The sequence below is a fragment of the Sinocyclocheilus grahami genome, unplaced genomic scaffold (genome assembly GCF_001515645.1).
Source record: "Sinocyclocheilus grahami isolate Dianchi unplaced genomic scaffold, SAMN03320097.WGS_v1.1 scaffold40.1, whole genome shotgun sequence".
In the NCBI taxonomy this organism is placed as follows: Eukaryota; Metazoa; Chordata; class Actinopteri; order Cypriniformes; family Cyprinidae; genus Sinocyclocheilus; species Sinocyclocheilus grahami.
The window spans coordinates 2,021,940-2,045,657 of record NW_015505219.1 but is presented as its reverse complement, the minus strand read 5'-3'; the positions used below and the strand labels follow the sequence as shown (position 1 = coordinate 2,045,657).

At 40.0% G+C, this 23,718-nt stretch overlaps 1 protein-coding gene across 1 annotated transcript in view; it reads right to left on the bottom strand.

The window, feature by feature from the left end:
- LOC107582135 (nuclear pore membrane glycoprotein 210-like) overlaps positions 1 to 23,718 on the bottom strand; it is a gene marked incomplete at its 5' end in the record, with an annotated part of 59,305 nt that overhangs the window by 16,174 nt on the left and 19,413 nt on the right. Inside the window, 15 exons of the mRNA XM_016267866.1 lie at positions 358 to 570; positions 1,003 to 1,148; positions 4,856 to 5,183; positions 5,482 to 5,637; positions 5,717 to 5,854; positions 11,801 to 11,938; positions 12,028 to 12,137; positions 12,222 to 12,290; positions 12,381 to 12,512; positions 14,514 to 14,649; positions 16,129 to 16,279; positions 16,371 to 16,449; positions 16,562 to 16,693; positions 17,647 to 17,807; positions 21,333 to 21,413. Of these exons, the coding sequence (XP_016123352.1) occupies positions 358 to 570; positions 1,003 to 1,148; positions 4,856 to 5,183; positions 5,482 to 5,637; positions 5,717 to 5,854; positions 11,801 to 11,938; positions 12,028 to 12,137; positions 12,222 to 12,290; positions 12,381 to 12,512; positions 14,514 to 14,649; positions 16,129 to 16,279; positions 16,371 to 16,449; positions 16,562 to 16,693; positions 17,647 to 17,807; positions 21,333 to 21,413 (2,170 nt within the window). The remainder of the gene's footprint in view (positions 1 to 357; positions 571 to 1,002; positions 1,149 to 4,855; positions 5,184 to 5,481; positions 5,638 to 5,716; positions 5,855 to 11,800; positions 11,939 to 12,027; positions 12,138 to 12,221; positions 12,291 to 12,380; positions 12,513 to 14,513; positions 14,650 to 16,128; positions 16,280 to 16,370; positions 16,450 to 16,561; positions 16,694 to 17,646; positions 17,808 to 21,332; positions 21,414 to 23,718) is intronic.

The window sequence follows — 23,718 nt, the reverse complement described above, 5'->3', positions numbered from 1 at the left end:
TCACTTTTGATCAACTCAATGCATCCTTCATTTCTTTAAAAAAAATTTAATGACCCCAAACGTATGATCGGTAGTGTATATATTTATTAAATATAATGAAATATAAAAAGATGTAATTAATAAAAATGACAAAATGTACACTCTGTAGGTGGGATTTTAAACATTACTTATTATTGATTATTATTTATTAAATGCGAATTTTTAATCTTCTGGTTCTGTAAATACCCCATATGTTTGTGGGTAAATACAGAAAATGAAATCTATTATTATTATTAATAACTGCACCTACATGAGTTTAGTGTAATAATGCAGTACATATGACACTTGAGTCACATTGCAGTTGAGGACATTTCAAACCTGTTCTCCCACGGCGGTGCACATGACCTGATACGCATGTCGAGGTGACCTTGCTTCGGTCGGACTCAGTGCCTCCACGGTAACACCCCCCTCTGGCTGCACCTCGACGTCACTAAAGAAACGGAAGGGAGCCGGGGGCCAGGGCAGAGGCCCATCCTCGAATATAACCACACGAGATGAGCCCACTGAGAGAAGAACCTCAGATGCAAGAGACTAAGTGAAAGAAGGAGAAAACAATGTCACTGAGAGGCTACATGGAGTACAAAGCTCACGATAATGTCCTTGTTAAAGTTGTTGCTGTCTTTCATTAGTGTCATACTGACAAAAGCAAAGCACTGATCCAACACATTGTCCTGTTAAATTCCCATGAGTGTGCTTGGCAGCGTTTGCCCTGGACCAGAGAGCTCCGCTGCTCTCTATGTCCCTGACATACAGTCATACATCAGTGATCAGGAGCGCTCAGTTTCACATTAATCTTCTGCTACTCCCAAACAGTTCATTATCTTAATAAATAGCCACCATAGGGCTGATAAATCACCCTTTATACAGACATGACACTTACTACAAATCATACGTGCACACATACACAGTTGTGCACAAACACACACACACACACACACACTCACACACACAGAAACAGCGTACTTTGAGAGGGCTGTAGGCCACCAGTGTTGTCGTCTCACTGATGTTGCATCCCTCTGTTTCCACTGTGATGGTAACAACAGTGTGACCCCATGAAAGAGCCTCCATACGGACCCCTCCACAGAATCCAGCACCTGGAGACAGAGATCCTGAGAGAGATAAAGAGGCAGAAAAGTAGAGACAGAAAGGGAATATTCATGTGGTTCATACTATGGTTAAGGAAAAGCATAATGATTTACGAAAAAATAAACTTAAACTTAAAAGTAAGACATAATCATAATATAAAATTAACTAATTTCAAGATACATTCCCCAAAAACACAAAATCTAATGCAATTTAGTTTTTTTAGATGTAAAGAGCATCAAAAATACTGCTCGTCTTTGATTGGTAGTGTATTTACATTGGTGTTGATATTATTAACTAAAACTATTAAAAATGTGTTTTTGTTAAAGCTGCAGTAAGTTTTGCCTCTTTGTCACCATCTCTGTTTGAAAACCTGCAATTGCAGCTGTGTGCGGAATTATCTAGCTTGCGTGGGTTGTGTGGCGGCACGGTTCCAGCACAGATTAATCTAATGTTCTGAAGAGTATGTGTGGCAGTCAGTCACCGCACCGGTGTGGATATTGTACTTTGCACTCACAGATTCTAGCCTACGTCTCGAAATATATGACTCAAATAAGCATTTTCACTGGATATTGTCATCTGAACAAGTAAGTAACAAGTCTGCCACGTTTGTTCTGACCAACTGAGGAAAAAAGCATTACAATAAATCGCGCTACCAATAGTGATTTAATCTAACGATCGATGAGCTCATACCACATCAAACCGTTCAAATTATTATTATTGTTATACTTTATTCTCAAATTGTTAATGTTAACAACACCAGCATTGCGTGACTATGAGTATAGTGTGTATAAGCAAGTAGATTTCAATTTCTGTACAGTCTAATCTCATTCTGTACAGTCATACCACTCGAATTTCATATTAAGGAATTCTTTTAACCCAAAAAGCTAATTATGCTCCCTTCAAACTGGTTGTCTTTATAATACCAATCTTGTGTAATCCCAGGCTATCTGTAATCAGAAGCAAATTCATAACTGGAATATAATTTAATTTCATTCACATGTGTTTCATAAACACATAATACTTTCTGGATTACAATCTGCCATCAAAATGATAGATTTAATTAATCCAGCTGCTGTGAGAAAAGGTTATAAATGATCGGCCACCTGCAGGATCCTCAGTAGCCAAGTAGCCAGGACAACTTCTTTATGTTTACAGAAGTGACGTAATGATGCCTTTTATAGCAGTATGTTCGAATTTCCCACGAAAAAAAACCCGTACAACTCAATTAGAAAACATTTTTATAAACTGACTGTTGTGAATCGGGCTAAAGTAAGGCGATAGTTTCGAAACACTGGCTGGTTGTGTACTAACTCAAATATTGATTTCGGATCATTTTTAACCAAAAAAAGTTACAGAGTGCAGCTTTAATTTAAATAGAATACAAACTATTTTATGAAAACCTTTAACTTGAAAATTAAAATGATAGAAAAAAAAAATGTTGTATTTGAAAGTAACTGATTTAAAAGTACTAAAATTGCTAAAACTAAAACTGAACAAAAAATATTAAAATTACACAGAAAAACTAAATAAAATAATAAAATGACAAAAACAACAAAATGACTAAAATCTAAATGAAAAATTAAAACTAATTCAAAATATTGATAAATACTACAATACTTTATAAATGACACTATAGCAAAATTGTTTTACATACATTCTTAGATAAGCCTCAGAAAATGAACTATTTTATTAATTATTTATTTTCACAGCCATTTATGATGTGTAGTAGAATTAGTTGCACCAACTATACTAATGACTACGGAAGTTCTAAGCAGCCATGCATTATAATTTTTTTCCTTCTTGTTTTCTCGTGATCACCACTTAATTTTCGCGTGATCACAACATAACAAAAGTTGTTTTCTCGTGATCACGACTTATTTTACTCATGATCTAGTGTGTTGATTTGTGCAATGATAACCTACCAGCAATGTTAAGATGATTTCAATATATTAGAATGAGTACATTACAATATAAATTTATTAGAACGAGTACATTATTATTTATGGGCTTAAAAACAAGATGCATACAATCAGAATATTGTACCTGGTGGTGAGTGCACAATGTAAACATGAAACATATGCCATTACCTATAGGCTATTGTATTGTGGTACAGTTATAGAGGCCCTTCATAATGCAGAGGTCAAGTGCCTGTTCTGCCAATAGTTAGCAACGGCCCTATGGTATGCATTGTTTAATAAACAGCTGTTTTACAAAATTCTTCTGAGATGAAATTCAGTGCAGTCCCGTATCGTGATATGTATCATATCGTGGCATCGGTATCGTGATACATATTGTATCGTGACTTTGCTGGTGATACACAGCCCTAGTATTTTACAAACTCTAAATGTATTGTTTTACTAGTACTTATGTGTATTTAAATGTCTGAAACCTAAAATAAACATTATGTGGTTAAAAACACTGCATAGTTGTGATTATATGACAAGCGCAGTGCCAGCCAAAGCGCGAAAGCACAGTTTAAATTTGGCAGTTATGTGACGTCACCGTACGTTCTAAATCCCATATGTGAGACCCCAGTACTCCCAGGGGCACAGAAGTAAAAATCCCACATGTGGGACCGTACCGCTCTGGTGGAACAATCACAAACTCTGTTGTGAATATAAGCTTAAGTTTTACTAGCATATTTGCTGGGATTCACATTTATGCAATCCAAGTGCTGGCTTCACGTGCCGGACAGGACAGCTGTGCAAGTTATCGGTACATAAATCCTCTGTCAAACACAAACACACATACACTCCAACAACTTGATGTTTACGGGCTAATGTACTAACCGGATTATACACAGAGAGAGAGAGAGAGCGTGTATTGATTTTCTCAGTGCTTTAAATTAAAGCAGGAGAAATGAACTAATAGGCTGCGTCCGAAAGCCTAGGCAGCTGACTCGCTGCCTTATCAGGCAATGACTTTGCAGGCAGCTTTTTTGAAGGCGCCTCATGAAACTGATTTCAGACAGGCTTCTGAGGCAGCGTAACGGTTTAATGATCTACAGCAAAATGGTACTAGTTTTGGTGATAACTAAACGAATATTTAATTACTATAATACTGATTTCTCGCTAGAACTTGGTCAGAAAAACATACATTTACACACAAACTGACCACCAAACGCAACTTTCAGAGGCCATCTGTATTTTTTAGCTCAACCATCACGGAATGGAACGCACAGGATTGTGGGATATCAAAGGCAGCGAAGGATACATCTATGCTGCCTTCAAAAATCGATCAGATGAAGGAGACAGGAAGTGAAGCTAACTTTGGATTCGGATGTGCCTTGATGCCTTCCTACCTTGGAATGCATCCTCCGAAAGCAGCATTTTAGAGCTTTCGGACACAGCCATAGAGTGTGGGAACTATGACGTCAGAATTGTTGTAGAACAAAACGTAAAAGTATCGTCAAGTTATGTTTACTCTTCCGATTTTGACATCCTAGTTCCCCCACTCTATTAATCCTATTTTAATTTGTGCGTGCAGTGGAGAGGAAGTCCTAAACAAGAGAGGAGGGCAGAGAGAGAAGGAGAGTTGGGAGGAGAGGTCTCTGTGTGTGACTGGGAGTAGATCACTTATTCCTCATGTTCAATATGCCCTGAGGTAAACAATTAGAGCAGGCGGATGAATGAAAGTGCCATCAGAGAAACAGAATATTGAAGAAACCAGTAGAGTGTAAATGGATGGACAAAGTAGAAATGCAGAGATGGAGAGGGTGAAGATGCTGCACCTGGCATGCGTGTGAAGATGCCGGCAGGCTCAGTTTGGACGTGTAGAGAGAGCTGAGAGCAGTCTGTGACTAACACAAGATTTCTATCCTCCAGTAGAGACTCTCCGCATTGAAGATGGTGTGCATCAGAGAACAAGTTTGCCTGAGAATTTGCACTGATGCTCCTGTGAGTGTACGAATGTGTATCAAAGACATACTTTGTCTGAGAGCAAGTGTTTGGTGGGTCCTGAATGCCCCAGAGAGCAAAGGGAATGTCTATCCTGTCCCCCACACGACAATCGCCCCTCTGGGGAATCAGCTGCAACCGGGCAGGCCTCACAACCATCACCTGTACACAAACAGTGAAAGAAATATGAGAATTTATAGCCTGTGTGTGTGTACAGGTTTTTCTACACTGGTGGGGACTTAAACCTGAATAAACACCAACTCATGGGGACTTTTGTCACAGAAGCTTATAAATCATACAGAATGAGTTTTCTTTGAGATTGTAAAAATGCACAAAGTTTCCTGTGAGGGGTAGGTTTAGGTGTAGGGTTGGTGTAGGGCGATAGAAAATACAGTTTGTACAGTATAAAAACCATTACGCCTGTGGGGAGTCCCAACAAGGATAGTGAACCAAATATTACCTTCCCGACTACTTTGTGCAGGATGTTTTTGGAATCTGAAACCTGAATTTCAGCCTGGCCCCTCCTCTTTCCTGCTATGACCACCCCTTTTACTGTAACTGTGGCAATTTCTCTATCAGACACTTCCCACGTCACAGAGCCACTTCCTCCTTCCACCTGGCAACATAGATTCTATTATAGCAAACGGTCATTATGCTTCAACATACACAGATAACAATATTGATTTTAACAGTACCTGAATATTGTACTGGTACACCTTATTGTGGGGTTGCCATGGAAACACAATCACAGAGGGCTGCAGAGTAAGAGGGTTGTAGATTTCCACTTCCTGTCGCACTCTGATTGGTGGGATGACAGGCCAGTCCTCTCCATCCTGTTACAAAGGGGTTGTCGAAATAAAATATAAAATATAAAATAAAATAATATAATTATATTAAGAGACATAGTTCTATGTTTCTCTTGTTTCTATTAATGGTGGGTAGAAATAAATAGTTAATGAAAAGATGGACTTCCGTTCAATCACCACCAGAGGTCACCCTTCCATTACATTGACTCTCGCACTACACAAACTGTTGCATGTCATCCCGGACTACATATCCCACCATCCATTGCACTGATTGCACACAGCTGTCATCAATCACACCTTCCCTATATATACACTCACTCTGATCCCCGTCAGCTGCCAAGTATTGTATGCGCTTATCACCAGCAGTGATTGCTACCTTACAGAGCCCTTGTTAGTTTCCCTGTCCCAGTCCTAGTCTAGTCTTGCCCTGTCTGTTTTCTTGATTTCTGATCTTTGCCTGTTTTCCTGGATTTATCCCTCTAGTCTCGCCCTTTTGATTCTGTTCGCCGATCGTTGACCTTCGCTAGCCCTAGGATTATTCTTGTGTCTTGCCCGCCATATACCTGTTTGCCATTGTTCGACCCTGCCTGTGTTTCTGACCTCTTCTGCTCTATATAAAAGCTTGCACATGGATCCGCACGTCTCACGTCTCGTCAGCCCTGTTACAGAATACTCGGCCACACAAGGATCCAGCGGCTTTTCAAGTGGACACTGGCCAGGTATGGACATTGCAAGACTGTTATTAGCCCTCAAACAGGGCACACAATCACTCAAGGACTATATTCAAGAGTATCTGAACTTTGCTTATTTTTCTGATCTGCCAGACTGTGTACACAGACTTCTTTTGTGAGGGCATTAATCAGCTGCTCAAATCACGTTTAATCCGTGAAGGTCCCCGCTCATCTCTCAGTCAGTTGATGGACTATGCTTTGTTGACTGTTGATTCAACGTTCACTGTGGGTGTCGTGGAGGAACGCGACCCCGCACTCACTCGTGTAATGGTGGCCACACTAGAGCACGCTCACAAAATGGCAGACACAACAGCGCCCCGTTATGTCACAGCTGCCAATCATGAGGCAAGTCAAGTCACAGCTGATCTTCATGAGTCAAGTCAAGTCTCAGTTGATCATCATGAGTCAAGTCAAGTCACAGTTGATCATCATGAGTCAAGTCAAGTCACAGCTGATCTTCATGAGGCAAGTCAAGTCACAGTTGATCGTCATGAGTCAAGTCAAGTCACAACTGATCTTCACAAGTCAAGTCAAGTCACAGTTGATCGCCATGAGTCAAGTCTAGTCACAGCTGATCGTCATGAGTCAAGTCAAGTCACAACTGAGTCACAGCTTATCTTCTAGAGTCTCGCCATGTCTCAGCTGTTCGTCCAGAGTCACGTCACGTCTCAGCTATTCATCCAGAGTCACGTCACGTCTCAGCTATTCATCCAGAGTCACGTCACGTCTCAGTTATTCATCCAGATTCACGTCACATCACAACTGATCATCCGCTGCGTACACTACCACAGAACCTCCTGAGATGGTGGTGCTCTCTCCAGGTCCTCCAGAGGTGGCAGCTGAGGCTGCAGAACATCCTGAGGTGGCGGTGCTCGCTTCGGCTCCTGGTATGGTGGTGGCGCCCAGCAATACACTTTCAGCCCGTCCTGTCACGGTCGAAGGGACCTTTGCTGAACTCTGTACCTATACGGTTAAACGGAATGTTAATGAACTCTCCCTGTTTCCTGCTGGTATTACTGTAGAACCTCCAGAGGTGGCTGCATTCACTGCAGAACCTCCAGAGGTGTCAGTAGTATCCACTTGTGAACTCTCGTCCTGTTCTGTTCCGGCCAGGGAGGCCGTCTGTGAATTCTCTGCCCGTCCTGTCACAGCTATGGAGGCCATCTGTGAATTCTCTGCCTGTCCTGTTCCGGCCAAGGAGGAACTCTCTGCCTGTTCTGTTCCGGCTAAGGAGGCCGTCTATGAACTCTCTGCTTGTCCTGTTCCGGCCAAGGAGGCCGCCTATGAACTCTCTGCCTGTTCTGTTCTGGCCAAGGAGGCCGTCTTTGAACTCTCTGCTTGTCCTGTTCCGGCCAAGAAGGCCGCCTATGAACTCTTTGTCTGTCCTGTTCCGGCCAAGGAGGCCGCCTATGAACTCTCTGTCTGTCCTGTCATGGCAATGGAGGCCATCTGCGAATCCTCTTCCAGTCCTGTCACGGCTATGGAGGTCGTCTGTGAACTCTCAGCCTGTCTTGAAATGGCTATGGAAGCCGTCTGTGAACTCTCAGTCTGTCCGTTAATGGCTACGGAGGCCACTGTTGAACTTTTGTCCTACTCTGAACCGGTCATGAAAACCCTAAATGAACTCCCTGTAGGCTCTAGTAGCCTTGTCACAACCAAAAAATCCTCCTTTGAACTCTTAGCTCTGTCTGTCATGAACTCAAGGACTATAAATACATTCCGTGTTCAGTCCTATTCTGGTGGTCTTCTGCTCTGCCGGGGGGATCTTCGGTCCCATCTGCTCTGCTGTGGGGGTCTTCAGCTCCACCTGTACTGCCGGCTCAGCCCTGGTTCTCTGCTCCGCCGGTCCTGCCTCAATGCCCGGCCTCTCCACTTTCACGTGGACATGGCCCTCCATCCCTCCCCCTGTTCCACCTCCGCTCCACCGCCCTCCTGAATTGTAAAGTGTTCGGAGCATCTGGAAGCCGCTCCTTGGGGGGGCGCTATGTCACGAATCTTGTCCATGGACTTCCGTTCAATCACTACCAGAGTTCACCCTTCCATTACATTGACTCTCGCACTACACAAACTGTTGCATGTCATCCCGGACTACATATCCCACCATCCATTGCACTGATTGCACACAGCACTGACTGCACACAGCTGTCATCAATCACACCTTCCCTATATATACACTCACTCTGATCCCCATCAGCTGCCGAGTATTGTATGCGCTTATCGCCAGCAGTGATAGCTACCTTACAGAGCCCGTTAGTTTCCCAGTCCTAGTCTAGTCTTGTCCTGTCTGTTTTCTTGGTTTATGATCTTTGCCTGTTTTCCTGGATTTATCCCTCTAGTCTCGCCCTTTTGATTCTGTTCGCCGATCATTGACCTTTGCTAGCCCTAGGATTATTCTTGTGTCTTGCCCGCCATATACCTGTTTGCCATTGTTCGACCCTGCCTGTGTTTCTGACCTCTTCTGCTCTATATAAAAGCTTGCACATGGATCCGCATGTCTCACGTCCTGTCAGCCCCGTTACACTTAGTACTTGTTGCAGAAACTCTTCTTGGTGGCAAGCACAGAGGTAAGAAAGAGGTTTGCACACATCTCAGGAGGGATTTTGATCCATTCCTCTTTACAGATCCTCTCTAAATCCTTAAGGTTTCTTGGCTGTTGTTTGGCAACTCGAAGTTTCAGCTCCCTCCACAGATTTTCCATAGGATTGAGGTCTGGAGACTGGCTAGGCCACTCCATGACCTTAATGTGCTTCTTATTGAGCCACTCATTTGTTGCCTTGGCGGTATGTTTCGGATCATTCTAATCCTTGAAGACTTCTGGCTGAGGGAAGTTTTTTTTTTTTCTCGTCCAAGATTTATAGTACATGGCCCCGTCCATTTGCCCCTCAATGTGGTGAAGTCGGCCTGTACCCTTAGCAGAAAAACAGCCCCAAAGCATAATGTTTCCACCTCCGTGCTTGACTGTAGGGATGGTGTTCTTGGGGTCATAAGTCAGCATTTCTCTCCCTCCAAACACGGCGAGTCGAGTTAATGCCAAAGAGCTCAATTTTGGTCTCCTCTGACCGCAGCACTTTCTCCCAAGCCTTCTCTGAATCATTTAGATGTTCTTTGGCAAATTTTAATCGAGCCTGTAAATGTGCCTTCTTGAGCAGGGGGACCTTGCGGGCACTGCAGGATTTCAGTCCATTACGGTGTAGTGTGTTACCAATGGTTTGCTTGGTGACTGTAGTCCCAACTGCCTTAAGATCATTAACAAGCTCCTCTCCCGTGTAGTTCAGGGCTGATCCCTCACCTTTCTCATGATCATCCTTAACCCATGAGGCGAGGGGATCAAATAAATATTTTCCCCACTGTAGCAGAACATGTTGCAGACACAAACTCTAGGTAAATATCACTTTAAGAAGGCTGGGAAATCCCAAACTGATGTAACTGATGCTAATCATCTGAATAGCCAGACAAACCACAAAGCAGCACCTCAGCGTTCTGAAGGTCTGACAGGAAAATTTACGCCTGCCTAAAAAATTATTTCACTTGGAGGCAGTTTTTTTGTCCCATTAATCTAATGGATGATCCTTCTATGTGAGCACGGATCGACAGAAAGTTGCAGACCGAAACTAATGAGTAACGTTTCCCCTGGAGCTCATCTTACAGAACCATAACACCCGCATGATGACCCAATAAAACTGCCCCCCTCTAAGACGGGTTTCATCTTCTGCCACCACAGTGCCTCCCGCAGATGGAACACGCTGTCTTTTCCTTTTTAAACAATGGGTTTTCCAACACACCCCATGCATCTCTTTACACTTCACACAGTGTGTATCCTCATTTCCTGCTCGCTGTCTTATCATACCCCCTCAGATGGGGCTCCCCTCTAGATCTGCAAGCAGCTTGTGCCATTTACTCCAATAAGAATGAACTTCACTTTTGTGAAATAACCAACTGCACCCCTCAAACTGAGCAATGAACTGAACAAAACCCCAGAAGTAAGATACTTGACATGTTACTGATGACACTAGTATTGTATAATTAAACCCATGGGCCAACAGGGAACAAAGACCAGCACAAAAAGTATTGTTTCAGTAAAACCATTTTATAGGGTTCTGGCAATACAGTAAGCATTGATATTGAGGTCTACATGAAAGTATAACTAGCTCACTGACTAAAAAAATAGACCATCCGCTAAGCTTTATTCTCCATAATGACTGCTTGGTCAAACAAGCTTTGCAGAACATCCCCTAGGAATGAACTGGAGATGCATGTCAAAAATATAAGGAATATTATTATTCCATGGACTGGAATGATGTGAGACATTGTTAAGCATTTTAATCTGCCTTCATTCTTTAATTAATTTGTTAAACTACACAGCAAAGGAATAAAAACTTATGTTAATCCACAGCGCGCACATCTCAAGATTTATTAAAAGATAAAAAGGGGCAAAAAACTAAAAAATTATTAAATTGGCCAAAACAATGTAAAAAGTAAAGACTTTTCAGATTTAAAATAAATTATGTTATTTTGAACTTTCTATTAATCAAATAATCCTAAAAAAGGCATTCAACAAAAATATTAAGCAGCACTACTTTTTCGACATTGATAATAATAAGAAATGTTTCTTGAGCACCAAATCAGTACATCAGAATGATTTGGAGTAATGGCTGCTGAAAATTCAGCTTTGCCTTCACAAGAATACATTACAAAATATATTGAAGTAGAAAACAGTTATTTTAATTTGTAAGAATATTTCACAATATTACAATTTTGCTGTATTTTTGATCAAACAAATGCTGCCTTGGTGAGCTTAAGTGACTACTTTCAAAAACATTAAAATTTTACAGACCCCATATTTTTTTTATATAATACTGGCTGACTAAATACTTTTTTGCCCCACTGTATATATGTGTGTGTGTGCATTTTAATTGCTTAATGCGATGTATTTCCAAGTGAAACAGGATGTTCATCCATATAAAATTTAATTTAATCCATAATGAATTGACTGGATTGAAATTGGCTGTTGCATACCAGAATGGAGCCGATTGAATGTGAGTTTTGTAAAACAATGCCCATATATTTGCCATTTGACTATTTATTAACATTATCCATGAGTAACATCAGCAGAAATAGAAAGTAATTTCAGAAGAAGAAAAGGCTATTACATTCTAAGGAAAGATTTTAAAAAACAAACAATTTTTTTCCTGCACCAATTAATTATCAAATCTTAGTGTGTATATATTTGTGAGTGTGTTACCTCAGAGACGATGCTATAAAGTGAGGCCTGTATTAAAGTCTTTCCTTTCATGATGGTCTGAAGGAGATGGCAGGCGGGATCAGACAACAACTCGAGTGTCACTAACCCCTCAGTCTCCTCCACAACAATCACCACATTCTGCACAGGGTTAAAGTTCAGACGTTATGCTCCTGTCAAGAGATGCAGTGAAGCAAACAGTGCATAAACTGATTACTATGAAGCACAACCTGTGACAGGTGAACCACATGGCCCTTGTTGCCATGGATACGAACAGTCAAATAATACTGCCGCCCTGTCTCCAACACCCATCTGTCCTCTTCCTCCTCAATACTCAATGCTGAGACACACAGACAAATGTAACTAAACCTTAATACAGGTGTGTGGTTTAAAATATTTTCTGTATGTTGTGTGTGTAACTCACTCATATAGCTGGGCTTCACCACATATACAGAAGTGCGAGGGAGTTGGGACGTTATTTCAGGGGGCAGATCTGAATCACAACTGAGCTTGGAATCATAACAATATACTCATATGCCCCACAACGTAATGTTTCAATGAAAAACACAGCTGTGTCGGATACTGTCGTGTGTAACCGTTAGTGTCGCATGACCCAGCTTGAGGGCGGTGACAGTAGCTGTTTCCCGCTCAACAGAGATGATGCCCTTGTATCCGTCCACAATCAGGCCGTATCCCTCCTCAGACAGAGTGACCTCTACAAACAAAAATGAGAGTGTGCAATTAGATGCAGGTGTTAAAAGGGTAGTATATCTCTCCTGACATATGCCATGTGTTTATGAGATGGTATATAATCGGTCTAGAGGTGTGAAAGCATGCGGTTAGGGTGTTAGAGTGATAACACGCAGTTTAAAGGCCATTACAGTAGCATACTGGTAATCTTGAGTGTGTGTTTATGTGAAGAACATGTTGAAGTGACTTGTCAAATGAGATTATTGCGTTCAATTGGCTTGGAAAGCTTAAAACAGCCCAGAGCTGAACCTTTTCATGATCTTTCCAACAATCCCACAGCACTTGAATAATAAAGACCATACATACATTTTTAACGTTTCTTCTGTCAGTGACAGTGTTGAATCCTGAACTATCAAGTCTGACAAAGCATTATAAACAGAAGTGCTTAAGCACAACATTGTATCTAAATCAGTATGTTGTGATAAAAAGACCAGCCTTGCTGGACTGCTTTTATTCTATTTTAAAAGTGAGTGACAAGTGACAAGTGAAGTATGGTGTCCCATACTCGGAATTCGTGCTCTGCATTTATCCCATCCAAGTGCACACACACACAGCAGTGAGTAGTGAACACACACACCCGGAGCAGTGGGCAGCCATATTTGCTGTGGCACCCGGGGAGCAGTTGGGGGCACCTCCCTTATGGTATTGAGGGTGGAAGAGAGCACTGTACATTCACTCCCTCCACCTACAATCTCTGCCAGTAACAAGACTCAAGCCCACGACCTTTGGGTTACAAGTCCAACTCTCTAACCATTAGGCCACGACTGCCCCTCTACATGAACAATTCTGTACATTCACAATTCTGTCTACTGACATTTTCTTTTTCTCTATATTTTATTACTATATTGTTATTTATCATTTATTGTCTATTCTCTATATTATTAGTCTTTTTATTACCTTAAATTATATGTATGTCTGCACTATGTTTGTAGTTTCTGTACTGGAAGCTCCTGACACCAAGACGAATTCCTTGTATGTGCAAACACACTTGGCAATAAAGCTCTTTCTGATTTTTTTTTTTTATTGTGACAGCAATACTTTTTGCATGTTTAGGCATCCAGATAACCAAGATGCAGAACCATTTTTTTTTTTTAAATATTGCTTTATTTCTGGATTTGACACAATAATACCTAAATAATGATTTGTTGAATTGTTATTTTGTTGTTCTTTATGCTTTTTTACAGTGGAGATGGTTGAAAATTGATTTACTATTTATATTGTTTCTTTTGGGATATATCTAATTGTCACACCAAGAACCATAACTATAAAGATAACGATCACTATATTAGATAAAGTTATGTTGTCTGCTGCATTAAATGGTCAAGCTCTTAAAGTCATCAACTTTTCAGGATCATTTATGTTTCTGAGAGTGATTCCAACAATATACTTTTTCTATGTTGTAATCTTTATAGTTCTAGTATGGACTTTCCTGTTCTCATTGAATCAGAATGATTATTTAAACTTTATAGTTATAGTTATCATCTTTGATGTGAAAGACGATAACTATGATAACTATAAACACATATGATGATTTTTAACTTTAACCGTTGCAGTCTATCAGTCGTATAATGCATGGTGTCTTAGGACATCAATGTGTCGTCACGAGCCGCAGGGTTTAATTTGGATTTGTCTGTGCATGTTTTTTTTACTCTCATAGATTTTGTTACCATTGCCATGCATTATACGACTGATAGACTGCAACGACTAAAGTTAAAAATCATCAAATGTGTTCTACTGAAGAAACAAAGTCACCTACATCTTGGATGCCCTGGGGTAAGCAGATAAACATCAAATTTTCATTTTTGGGTGAACTATCCCTTTAACCAGCAAGCTGCCCTTAGTCAAGCATATTCACCATGTTGGTTGATCAGCGCTTTTTGCTGACAATATGGCTATGTTGCTCCACCAGCTAAACCAGCAGTAAACTAGCATAAAACAGCAGGATGTATATAGATGTTATTTGTACCAGTCTCTCCTTCTTGCTCAGAAGTTTTCCACAGAGTGTATCTGATGGTGGATCCCTGTAGCAGGTATGTATCTCCCGTTGGACTCAGGTGTAGTCTGTCTATCACAAACAAAGTCACACTAGCTGCTTTTACATGCTTTACATGCCCACCCATTCACACACACACACACACACACACACACACAAATTAGAATATATTACCATTAACATCATAATATTTGATTGATCAGCAGATAAATTACAAAACAAACAATTTGTACATCTACATATGGTGTGTTTGGGGTCAGTATAAGCTTTATGTTTTTGAATCTCTTATGCTCAACAAAGGTGCATTTATTTAAAAAAAAATACAGTAAACAGTTCTATCATGAGAACTCTCTGAAGATTTTAGCATGGGATTTAGCATTTATAATGGATATGACAATGTTAATGTATTTGGTCTTGGCGGAATAGATCTGCTACACTGCAGAATTGCTGCTGCTGTTGGTTATTGTAGATTATTGCTGCTGCTGCTGCTGCAAAGCAAGTACAGGAACTTGCTATTGCCAGTACATAAGCCAAAACAGTGCTGTGTGAGTATTTAAGACCTACTGCTGCTGCACAAATAGCATATAAAATAACCCGTAGCAGATCTATACAGGTGGAGCTGGGGAAGGTGGAGGATTTCAGAAGAAATTCTGAAAGCACGCTGCGAAATGCTCTAGTGAATGCTAACCAGCCATTTAAATGTAAAGCAGCAAGTCAATTGACTGCGAATGCAACATGAACCAATCAGTTTGTGCCAAGTAGTTTAACGCTGTGAATATCATCAGTTTGCATTAAGGACCCATCAGCCTGCGCCATTCTAGAGTTTCATGACAGAACTTGGCATTAATACAGTGAAATATTATTACAATTTATACAACTGTTTTCTATTTTAATATATTTTTTTAATTTAATTTATTTCTGTAATAGCAAAGCTGAATTTTTAGCAGCCATTACTCTAATCTTCAGTTCAAAAGATCATTCAGGAATCATTCTAATATGCTGATTTGGTGATCAAGTATCATTCCTTATTATTATCAACATTGAAAACAGTTGTGAAAGTGGTTCTCAACCAAGAGGCCAGGACCCACTAGGGGGCTTCAAAAAAGTTCCAAGGGGGCCACATGATGACTTAAAATGAATATATTATTAATAATAAAATGTATATAAATATATTATAATTATTATTTTATAATATTCTAACATAATTGAAATGCCAAAAAGACTCCTGACTCCTATTCAAAAATAACTTTTCCATTGTAGTGTATATAGGCTGATATTGGATTTATTTTGCACACTCATTTTCAACAATTTTAAAATTCAGTTGACCTGTGCAGTATCATTACCTAATATAAAAATGTTGTGATATCCAATTTCACTTTGTAGATATCACATTTAAAACTATAACTTATATTTTAACTTTTATTTCTAGCATGCTCTTAATTTTTTTTTTTAGGCAATATAGTATAGGTTTTTAATACTGCCCATTAAATGGTTACCATTACCATTACTTATAAAAAAAATAATTATTGGCGTCTGCCAGAATTTTTCTATTCAATAATTCTGCTTGGTGTTGAATATGTTTTCATACCTTATGTTCAGGGTGAAGAAAAGACACTTTTATAAGTGCTGAGCCACTGTGAATCCCATACAGCAAGACACTCTCCCCCCGCTGACCGGCATCCTCTAGAGACATGATATGAGGTGGGGGAGCGTACCCTGCATCATGGTGACGCACAAACCTACGATAATCACAGAAAACAAGACATGCTGTACGTTGATGCATTTTCCCTGTCTCTCTCCCTCTCGCTTCACTTAAAGACCCTTGTTCACCTCACTGCCTGTTTTGCATCAGACTCCTTTGCCAGCCGCCAATTAAATTTCAAGCCAGCCAGACAGCTAAAAGTATTTCCTGTGGATCAGGCCAAGAACAGAGCACAGTCATAACCATCTTATTTCCAAAGAAATCCATTTAGCAAAACAAACATACAGCGTCCCAGAGAAATTTGGGTAATGAAATGTACCTTCAGAGTCAAACGCCTGGACTGATAAGTGCAGGGGTGGGTCGTCAGTAAAAAGCTGTCGAACGGTTGTGACAACCTGAATCCTTTTAATCCAATTAGTGATGACATCACAGCGCAGAATGTGACCGGTCACTAAAATGGGAACGGGTGAAGTCACAATTTTGAACCCTCATGTTCTGTTTAGGACCGCAAACATAAAAATGGTAACAAAATTTTCAACAGAACATCATAATTATTTGTCATAATTTATTAGCCCTCATGTTGTTCCAAACCTGTATTTATTTATTTATTCTGTGGAACACAAAAGAAGACATTTTAAAGAATGTCAGTATGTCTGTTCCCATTGACTTCCATTGTATTTTTTTGTCTATACAAATGAAGTCAATCGGAATCGAAAATGTTTGGTTACCAACATTCTTCAAAATATGTTCTTTAATGTTCCAAGAAGAAAGAAAGTTGTACAGGTTTGGAACGACATAAGGGTGAGTAAATGATGACAGATTTTTTTTTTGTTTTTTTTGGGGTGGACTATCCCTTTAATAGATAAACAAGAACAATCATAATGAGATTTAAATGGTGTGCACTGCATTTTCATTCGAGCAGTCAGTGAGGCAAAGAGTGAGCTACACTCTTAAAAATAAAGGTGCTTCAAAAGGTTCTTCACAGCGATGCCATAGAAGAACCATTTTTGGTTCCACAAAGAACCATTCAGTCAAAGGTTCTTTAAAGAATCATCTCTTTCTTACCTTTTTATAATCTGAAGAACCTTTTTTCACCCCAAAGAAACTTTTGTGAAACAGAAAGGTTCTTCAGATGTTAAAGGTTCTTTATGAAACCATTTAGACAAAGAGGTTCTTCTATGGCATCGTGAAGCACCTTTATTTTTAAGAGTGTAGCTGAGTGCATTCAGCATTTATTTGTTAATTAAAATGCCGGTTAATTTCATATGGAAAATAGTATCATGTTTTATACATTTCATTTGAATTGCCTGTGAAAAATAACCTATACTGCTGCAATGGTGCCATATGTCCTTCAGTAGAAAGAAAAAGCATGTCTATTTATTACTGTCCCATCCTCTCGCTCACCAGGGTCTTGAGCCTGGACCACAGTATGGAGAGGGACAGCCTGGGGGGAGGACAGAGCTGACACCAAGCACTGCTGACTGCAGGAGGAGAGGGGCAGCAGAGCCAGAGGGCTGAGAGTGGAGAGCGGATACACCCTGACAGTCTCAGGCTTAGAGGACACCCTAAAGTCAGGCAGACAGCAATAGAGTCAGACACATGATTGCAAGGCAACACAGTATTGTCTATATTGTTCATTTTCTACATACTTTTCTGCAAATATTTCAGGAATGTGTTTGTTTTTACAGATGCTTGAAATGTAAAAAATAAATTAAAATAAGAACGTCTGCCACTGGCTGATTCTTGACATAATGAGGCTACAAAACTGAAAGTTTATGCATCACAGAATCACTTTGTATGAAGGACATTTAAGCACAGTTACTTCAAATTATAAAAAAAACACATAGCATGTGGAATATGGGAAAGGGGCCTTCATGATGAAGAAGGACTTTGATAATTACACTACCTTTCAAGAGTTTGGGGATAATAATAAAAAATGTTTCTTAAAGCACCAAATCAGCATATTACAGTGATTTCAGAAGGATCATGTGACACTAAACACAGAAGACTGCATCATGATGAAAATGCAGCTTGGCCATCACAGGAATACATACTATTTTACAATACATTCAAATAGAAATTAGTCATTTTAAATTGTAATAATATTTTACATTATTAACTTACTGTTTTTACTGTATTTTTGATCAGCTTTGGTGAACATTTGAGACTTCTAAAAACATGTAAAAAAAAATCATACCAACCCCAAACTTTTGAACAGTGGAATGCTTTGTCATAATTTTGATAAAGTGAAGAGGAAATTAAATGGCACATTTGCATTAAGAACATTCTAGAGATCATCTCGGATTCATTTGACAGTGAAAATGGCCATTTAAAAAAAAAAAAGTTAAATAAAGTTGTGGGATATTTTTAGTCATGTCTCAAAAGCATTCAAAATCAAATGCAATTTAAGTTTTCTGATATACTGTAATAACAGGGCCGTCCTTAAGGGGGTGCAACTGGTGCGGTCGCACCGGGCCCCCTGTCAGCTAAAGATGGCCCTGTGTAATAATATCAATTCATTGTAAACTAAACTGCATTCTGAACAGTAGTGCCGGGTAGTGACCCTATACATGCAAACCAAACTGTTTCCACCCTGGAGATGATGTCACTACAAGATTGTTTGAATTTAGTTGTTAGGCAAGAAGAAATGAACTGATTGAATTAATAACCTTTCAGACATGACAGCACGTAATGAGACAGAATGGCATGTTAAGCCGAGTATGCGCCACAGCCCCTGTCACTCACCATTTGTAGCATCCTCTCTGTGCTGTCAGTGTGATGTTCACAGGCACATGAGTGCTGAGAGGTAACAGCAACTTGGGAACGTTCAGTTTAGTCGACTTACTGAGTGTAATCAATGAGCTCATTAGCAAAATCCCCCAAACTGCTCTCTCTATCGTAGGCATGTTGAAACTGCTGCTCTAAACTCGACTACAATACACAACTGAATACTGCTGGTGGCTCAACAACATCATTTTCGAAGCAGGGACACGAGCAGAAACCGCAAACTAGTTAGTCTCAATTTTAAGAGCTCAATTTAGAGTAATGTTTGGCTTCTGGTAAACAGCACTGGTCGTTACAATGACACCTGTCGCTGTTGATTTTTGAAAAAAATGTATGATTTGATTGGCATCACCAGAATCGTGCTGTTTTTACAAGAAGCTCAACGATTATTTTCGACCTGTTGGCGGTGTTTTCAAAACCAAACATAGCTACGTTTTTCTTTAAGAAAAAAATAAAATAATAATAATAATGTAATTTTGCGGATTATAAAATCAAGCAGTCGATTATTGTCAATGAACAAATTAATACATTTTAAACATCCTATAGGTTATTGAATGTGAATGTAAATGTAAAAAGGTCATTTTCGTGGCGCAACGCATTGTGAACTAAAAGCCTACACTGATGCTGCACCATTTTCACAGACGCAAATCTTGTCAGTCACTCAATGATACTCACACACAGACAGTCATGTATAGATATATACTTTATTAATTCTCTCTGGTAAAATAAAATTACAAAATAATTTCAACCTCAAACGGCACCTCCCCTATAATTAATATTAATAAAATCGTTATTTATACAGCAATAATAATTTCCATGACGAATGAGAAGAAGGCTATCGTATAATTATAATAAATATGAGCTATAACTGCGTTAGTAATTATTAATGGTAAAAAACGGAGCGATACAAAGCTAAGTTTCAGTAGTAGCATACTGTACAATATTCCAAGCGGATGTACTTCAGTATTCCGGCCACAGGATGTCACTATTAGTCAGTTTTCAAAATGGTCTCTCCATTTAAACGGAGCCAGAAGTAAAATAGTCTCTTATTCCAACACCACTACAATAGAAGCAATTCCACTAAAAAATGACTATAATAACTCTAATAATAATTCTACAGTTATTTCCGTGTGAGCAGCTGTTCCACCTTGATGGGGTGGGATTTATAACGTATCGAATGGCTTCAGCGTTGCTCTTCGAAATAATGCTTTGCTCAAATGGCTGTTAGTCTCTTGCAGACTGTAAAAAATGCTGTCCAGATTTCATAACATTCTCACCTGTTGATTATTTATACTCTCTCTAATCCCAACCACCCTAGTTCCTTGTTTTTCAACACACACCTCAGTTCATTTCAGCCAACTATAGACAGAGCACTTTGGTAGCAAAGACGGAATCAGAAAAAGTGTGTGTGTGTGTGAGTGAGCGTCCATGCATGTTAACATGTCTGAGTCGGCGTCTTCTAAAATGTATACATTCATGGTAACAGTAGAGTACGTCCGTTTTGTGGACTACATGAAATATGGCAGTTTTGTCATAGGGTTTTTGTGCAAATATCATCGTGATACTGTAATGCTCGTAGTTACAGTGCATCATATGTGAATGTGTGTGTATGGTTATGTCATCTCTTCGTTTCGACTAATCCAAGTTCTCTCCCCCCCCGGAGGGAACTTCCCGCACCAGAGCTCTCAGCAGCTGGAGCTGCTGGTGTTGGGACTGTCCTCGAAAAAATAAAAATAAAGGTCAGCTCACAACATGTACACTGTACTGAAAATGGTGCACAGTCTAGGAACACACAACAACACACTCTCACATAAAATAAATAAAAACACTAGTTACATTCAGAAAAAAAAACGCCCAAACACACACAGCCATCAAGAAAAATATCTTGAATTGCACACATTTTCTGTCATTCTTCAACTTTCTGTCTCTCTCCCCTCCCACCCTCTTCCACCCTCTCCCTCTCCCCGTCTCCTCGCTCCCACTGTCATCCCTGCTTTAACATTTGTTCAGGTTGCTAGGAGACACAAAGCCACAGAAACAAAACGGGTCAGCATGGAAACAGTTGAATGCTGAGATATATTTGGGAAAGCAGAGGTATGTGTGTCACCAGGCATTTTGTGTTGCAGTCGATGTGCTTGCAGCCCTTGGGTGTTATAAAGTGTGTGTGTGTGGGCATGGTAAAATTGCAGAAAAGGGAACATAATGTCACTGAAAGTGTGTGTGGGTGTCTACTGTTTCCTATCAGATGTAACGTGCATATGCGTGGGCTGTCTGTCTGTGATTTGTGTTGATGTGTGTGCATGTACAGTAGTCTTACCTTTGATAAGTCCACCAGAGTATTGGCTTGATCACTGAGTTTTCTCTGCTCCATTTTAACACTTCGCAATCTACAAAAACAGGGACAAACACAAGCACATAAACACACACACACACACAACCCATTAGACCTCCTTCTAATCTCTCTAGCACCAACAGCCCTCAATTGTGAACCTCAAATAGCTAATTAACTTAATCATCTTGTTTTCTTTATTTGTTTGTTGTTGATGAGAATCCCCCAAGATGAATATGCAATCACGGCGTAAATCCTAAAAGCATTAGACTTAAAAGGATTGCATAAGTGTGGGATTTCTTTAAAAGACAGCCTTCGTTTTGAAAGGAGCCCTTAAAATTGGCGGACAGGGCCACGACAAAACAGTGACAGGAGGATTAGTTTTTAAAATGATGAGTATGTGTGTGGTGCGGTGGGCACCCACGCAGAGGATAGCATTAGCATCAGCAAGCAAACAGTCAAAGAAGCTGATACAATAGTCACAGTTTGGCCAAACAGACAATCACAAATAGGGAAACATGGTCACTATAATAGTGTAACGACAATCTGAAAAGCCAGAGGGACATGTTATTACCAAATTGGATGGGCTTATGGATATTAATTAGGTGATGTAACATTTGCTCAGCAGTTCTAACTGATTTGCTAAAAGACAAGCTAGCTGTAGCCATATTAACATTAGCACTCGCCTATTCGTCCACACTCCAAAAATGCCGGGTTGTTTCAACCCAACTTTGGGTGAAATATGGACTAACCCAGCTGTTGGGTTAAATTTTTAAATTACATTTTTAACCCACAAGTTGGGTTAGTCCATATTTGACCCAAAGTTGTGTTGAAACAACCCGGCATTTGCAGTCCACCACCAAAGCAACCGCTTGGCAGAGGCTTCTGTTTGGTCTTAAAGGGATAGTTCACCAAAAAATGAAAATTACCCCATGATTTACTCACCCTCAAGCCATTCTAGGTGTATATGACATTCTTCTTTCAGACGAACACAATCGGAGTAGCCCAAAATTTGAAGTCCAAAAAATTGCACCCATCCATTATAAAAGAAGTCCACATGGCTCTGGGGGCAATTTTTTGGACTTCAAATTTTGGGCTACCATCCACCCCATTATAAAGCATGGATTAGCCTGGACATTATTTAATATAACTCCGATTGTATTCGTCTGAAAGAAGAATGTCATATACACCTAGAATGGCTTGAGAGTGAGTAAATCATGAGGTAATTTTTATTTTTGGGTGAACTATCCCTTTAAAGGGAAAGTTTACCCAAAAATAAAACAGTCATACAAGTTTGGGGTGACATGAGGATGATTAAATGATTACTTCATTTTTGGGTGAACAATCCCTTTAAATCTGATAATATATAATCTAAACCAAAGGACAATAACATTATGTTTATTATAAGTGTGCACTGCAGTCTGTCGCTTTAAATGCTCTGATTGGATGTTTTTATTAATGATTATTAAAACTTTTTCATTATAGTTATCGTTGTTTGTGTGAATGGCTCTTTACAATGGGTGCTACATGCATGATCTGCGGGATCAAATTCTGCTCATAAGGCCTGAAAACACCAAAATATAAAGAATTTGGTATTTGGATGATACAAAAAACTGAATTACATCATAAATCTCAAGTTAAAGTTTCACAGTTTCAAGGTGTCGTCCAAATAAACAGGTCTGAAGAGATTTGTCACGAATTCGGTCTATGGACTTCCGTTTATTCACCACCAGAGGTCACCCTTTCCATTTCATTGACTCTCGCACTACACAAACTGTTGCATAGCACCCTACAACGGTCAGGTTCCAGTTCATTATCATGAGTCAAGTTTAGTCACAGCTGATATGCATGAGTCTAGTTAAGTCACAACTAATCGTCATGAGTCAAGTCTAGTCACAGTTGTTCTTCCTGAGTTCAGTCAAGTCACAGTTTATCAGCATGAGCCTGGTCCAGTCACAGCTGATATTCATGAGTCTAGTCAAGTCACAGCTAATAGTCTTGAGTCAAGTCAAGTTACAGTTCATTATCATGAGTCAAGTCAAGTCACAGCTAATCCCAAACCCACTCACTCTAACCCTTCTGTTCATGAACTAATTCCCCTGTCTGAAGTGTTTCCCCTGATGGGGATCGCCTTTTGTTGTGTTTGGGCTGCATACACCTCCACAGAACTCCCAGAGGCAGCAGCACCCACAATCAGGTCTGCAGAGTCGGCGGCTGAAGCTACAGTATCTTCTGAGGTGGTGGTGCTCGCTGCTGTGCTCCCCGAAGCGATGGTGCCCGCTGCAGTTTCTCCAGAGGTGGCGGCGCATGCTGCAGAACCTTCCGAAGCGGTGGTGCTCGCTTCAGCTCCTTGCGTGGTGGTG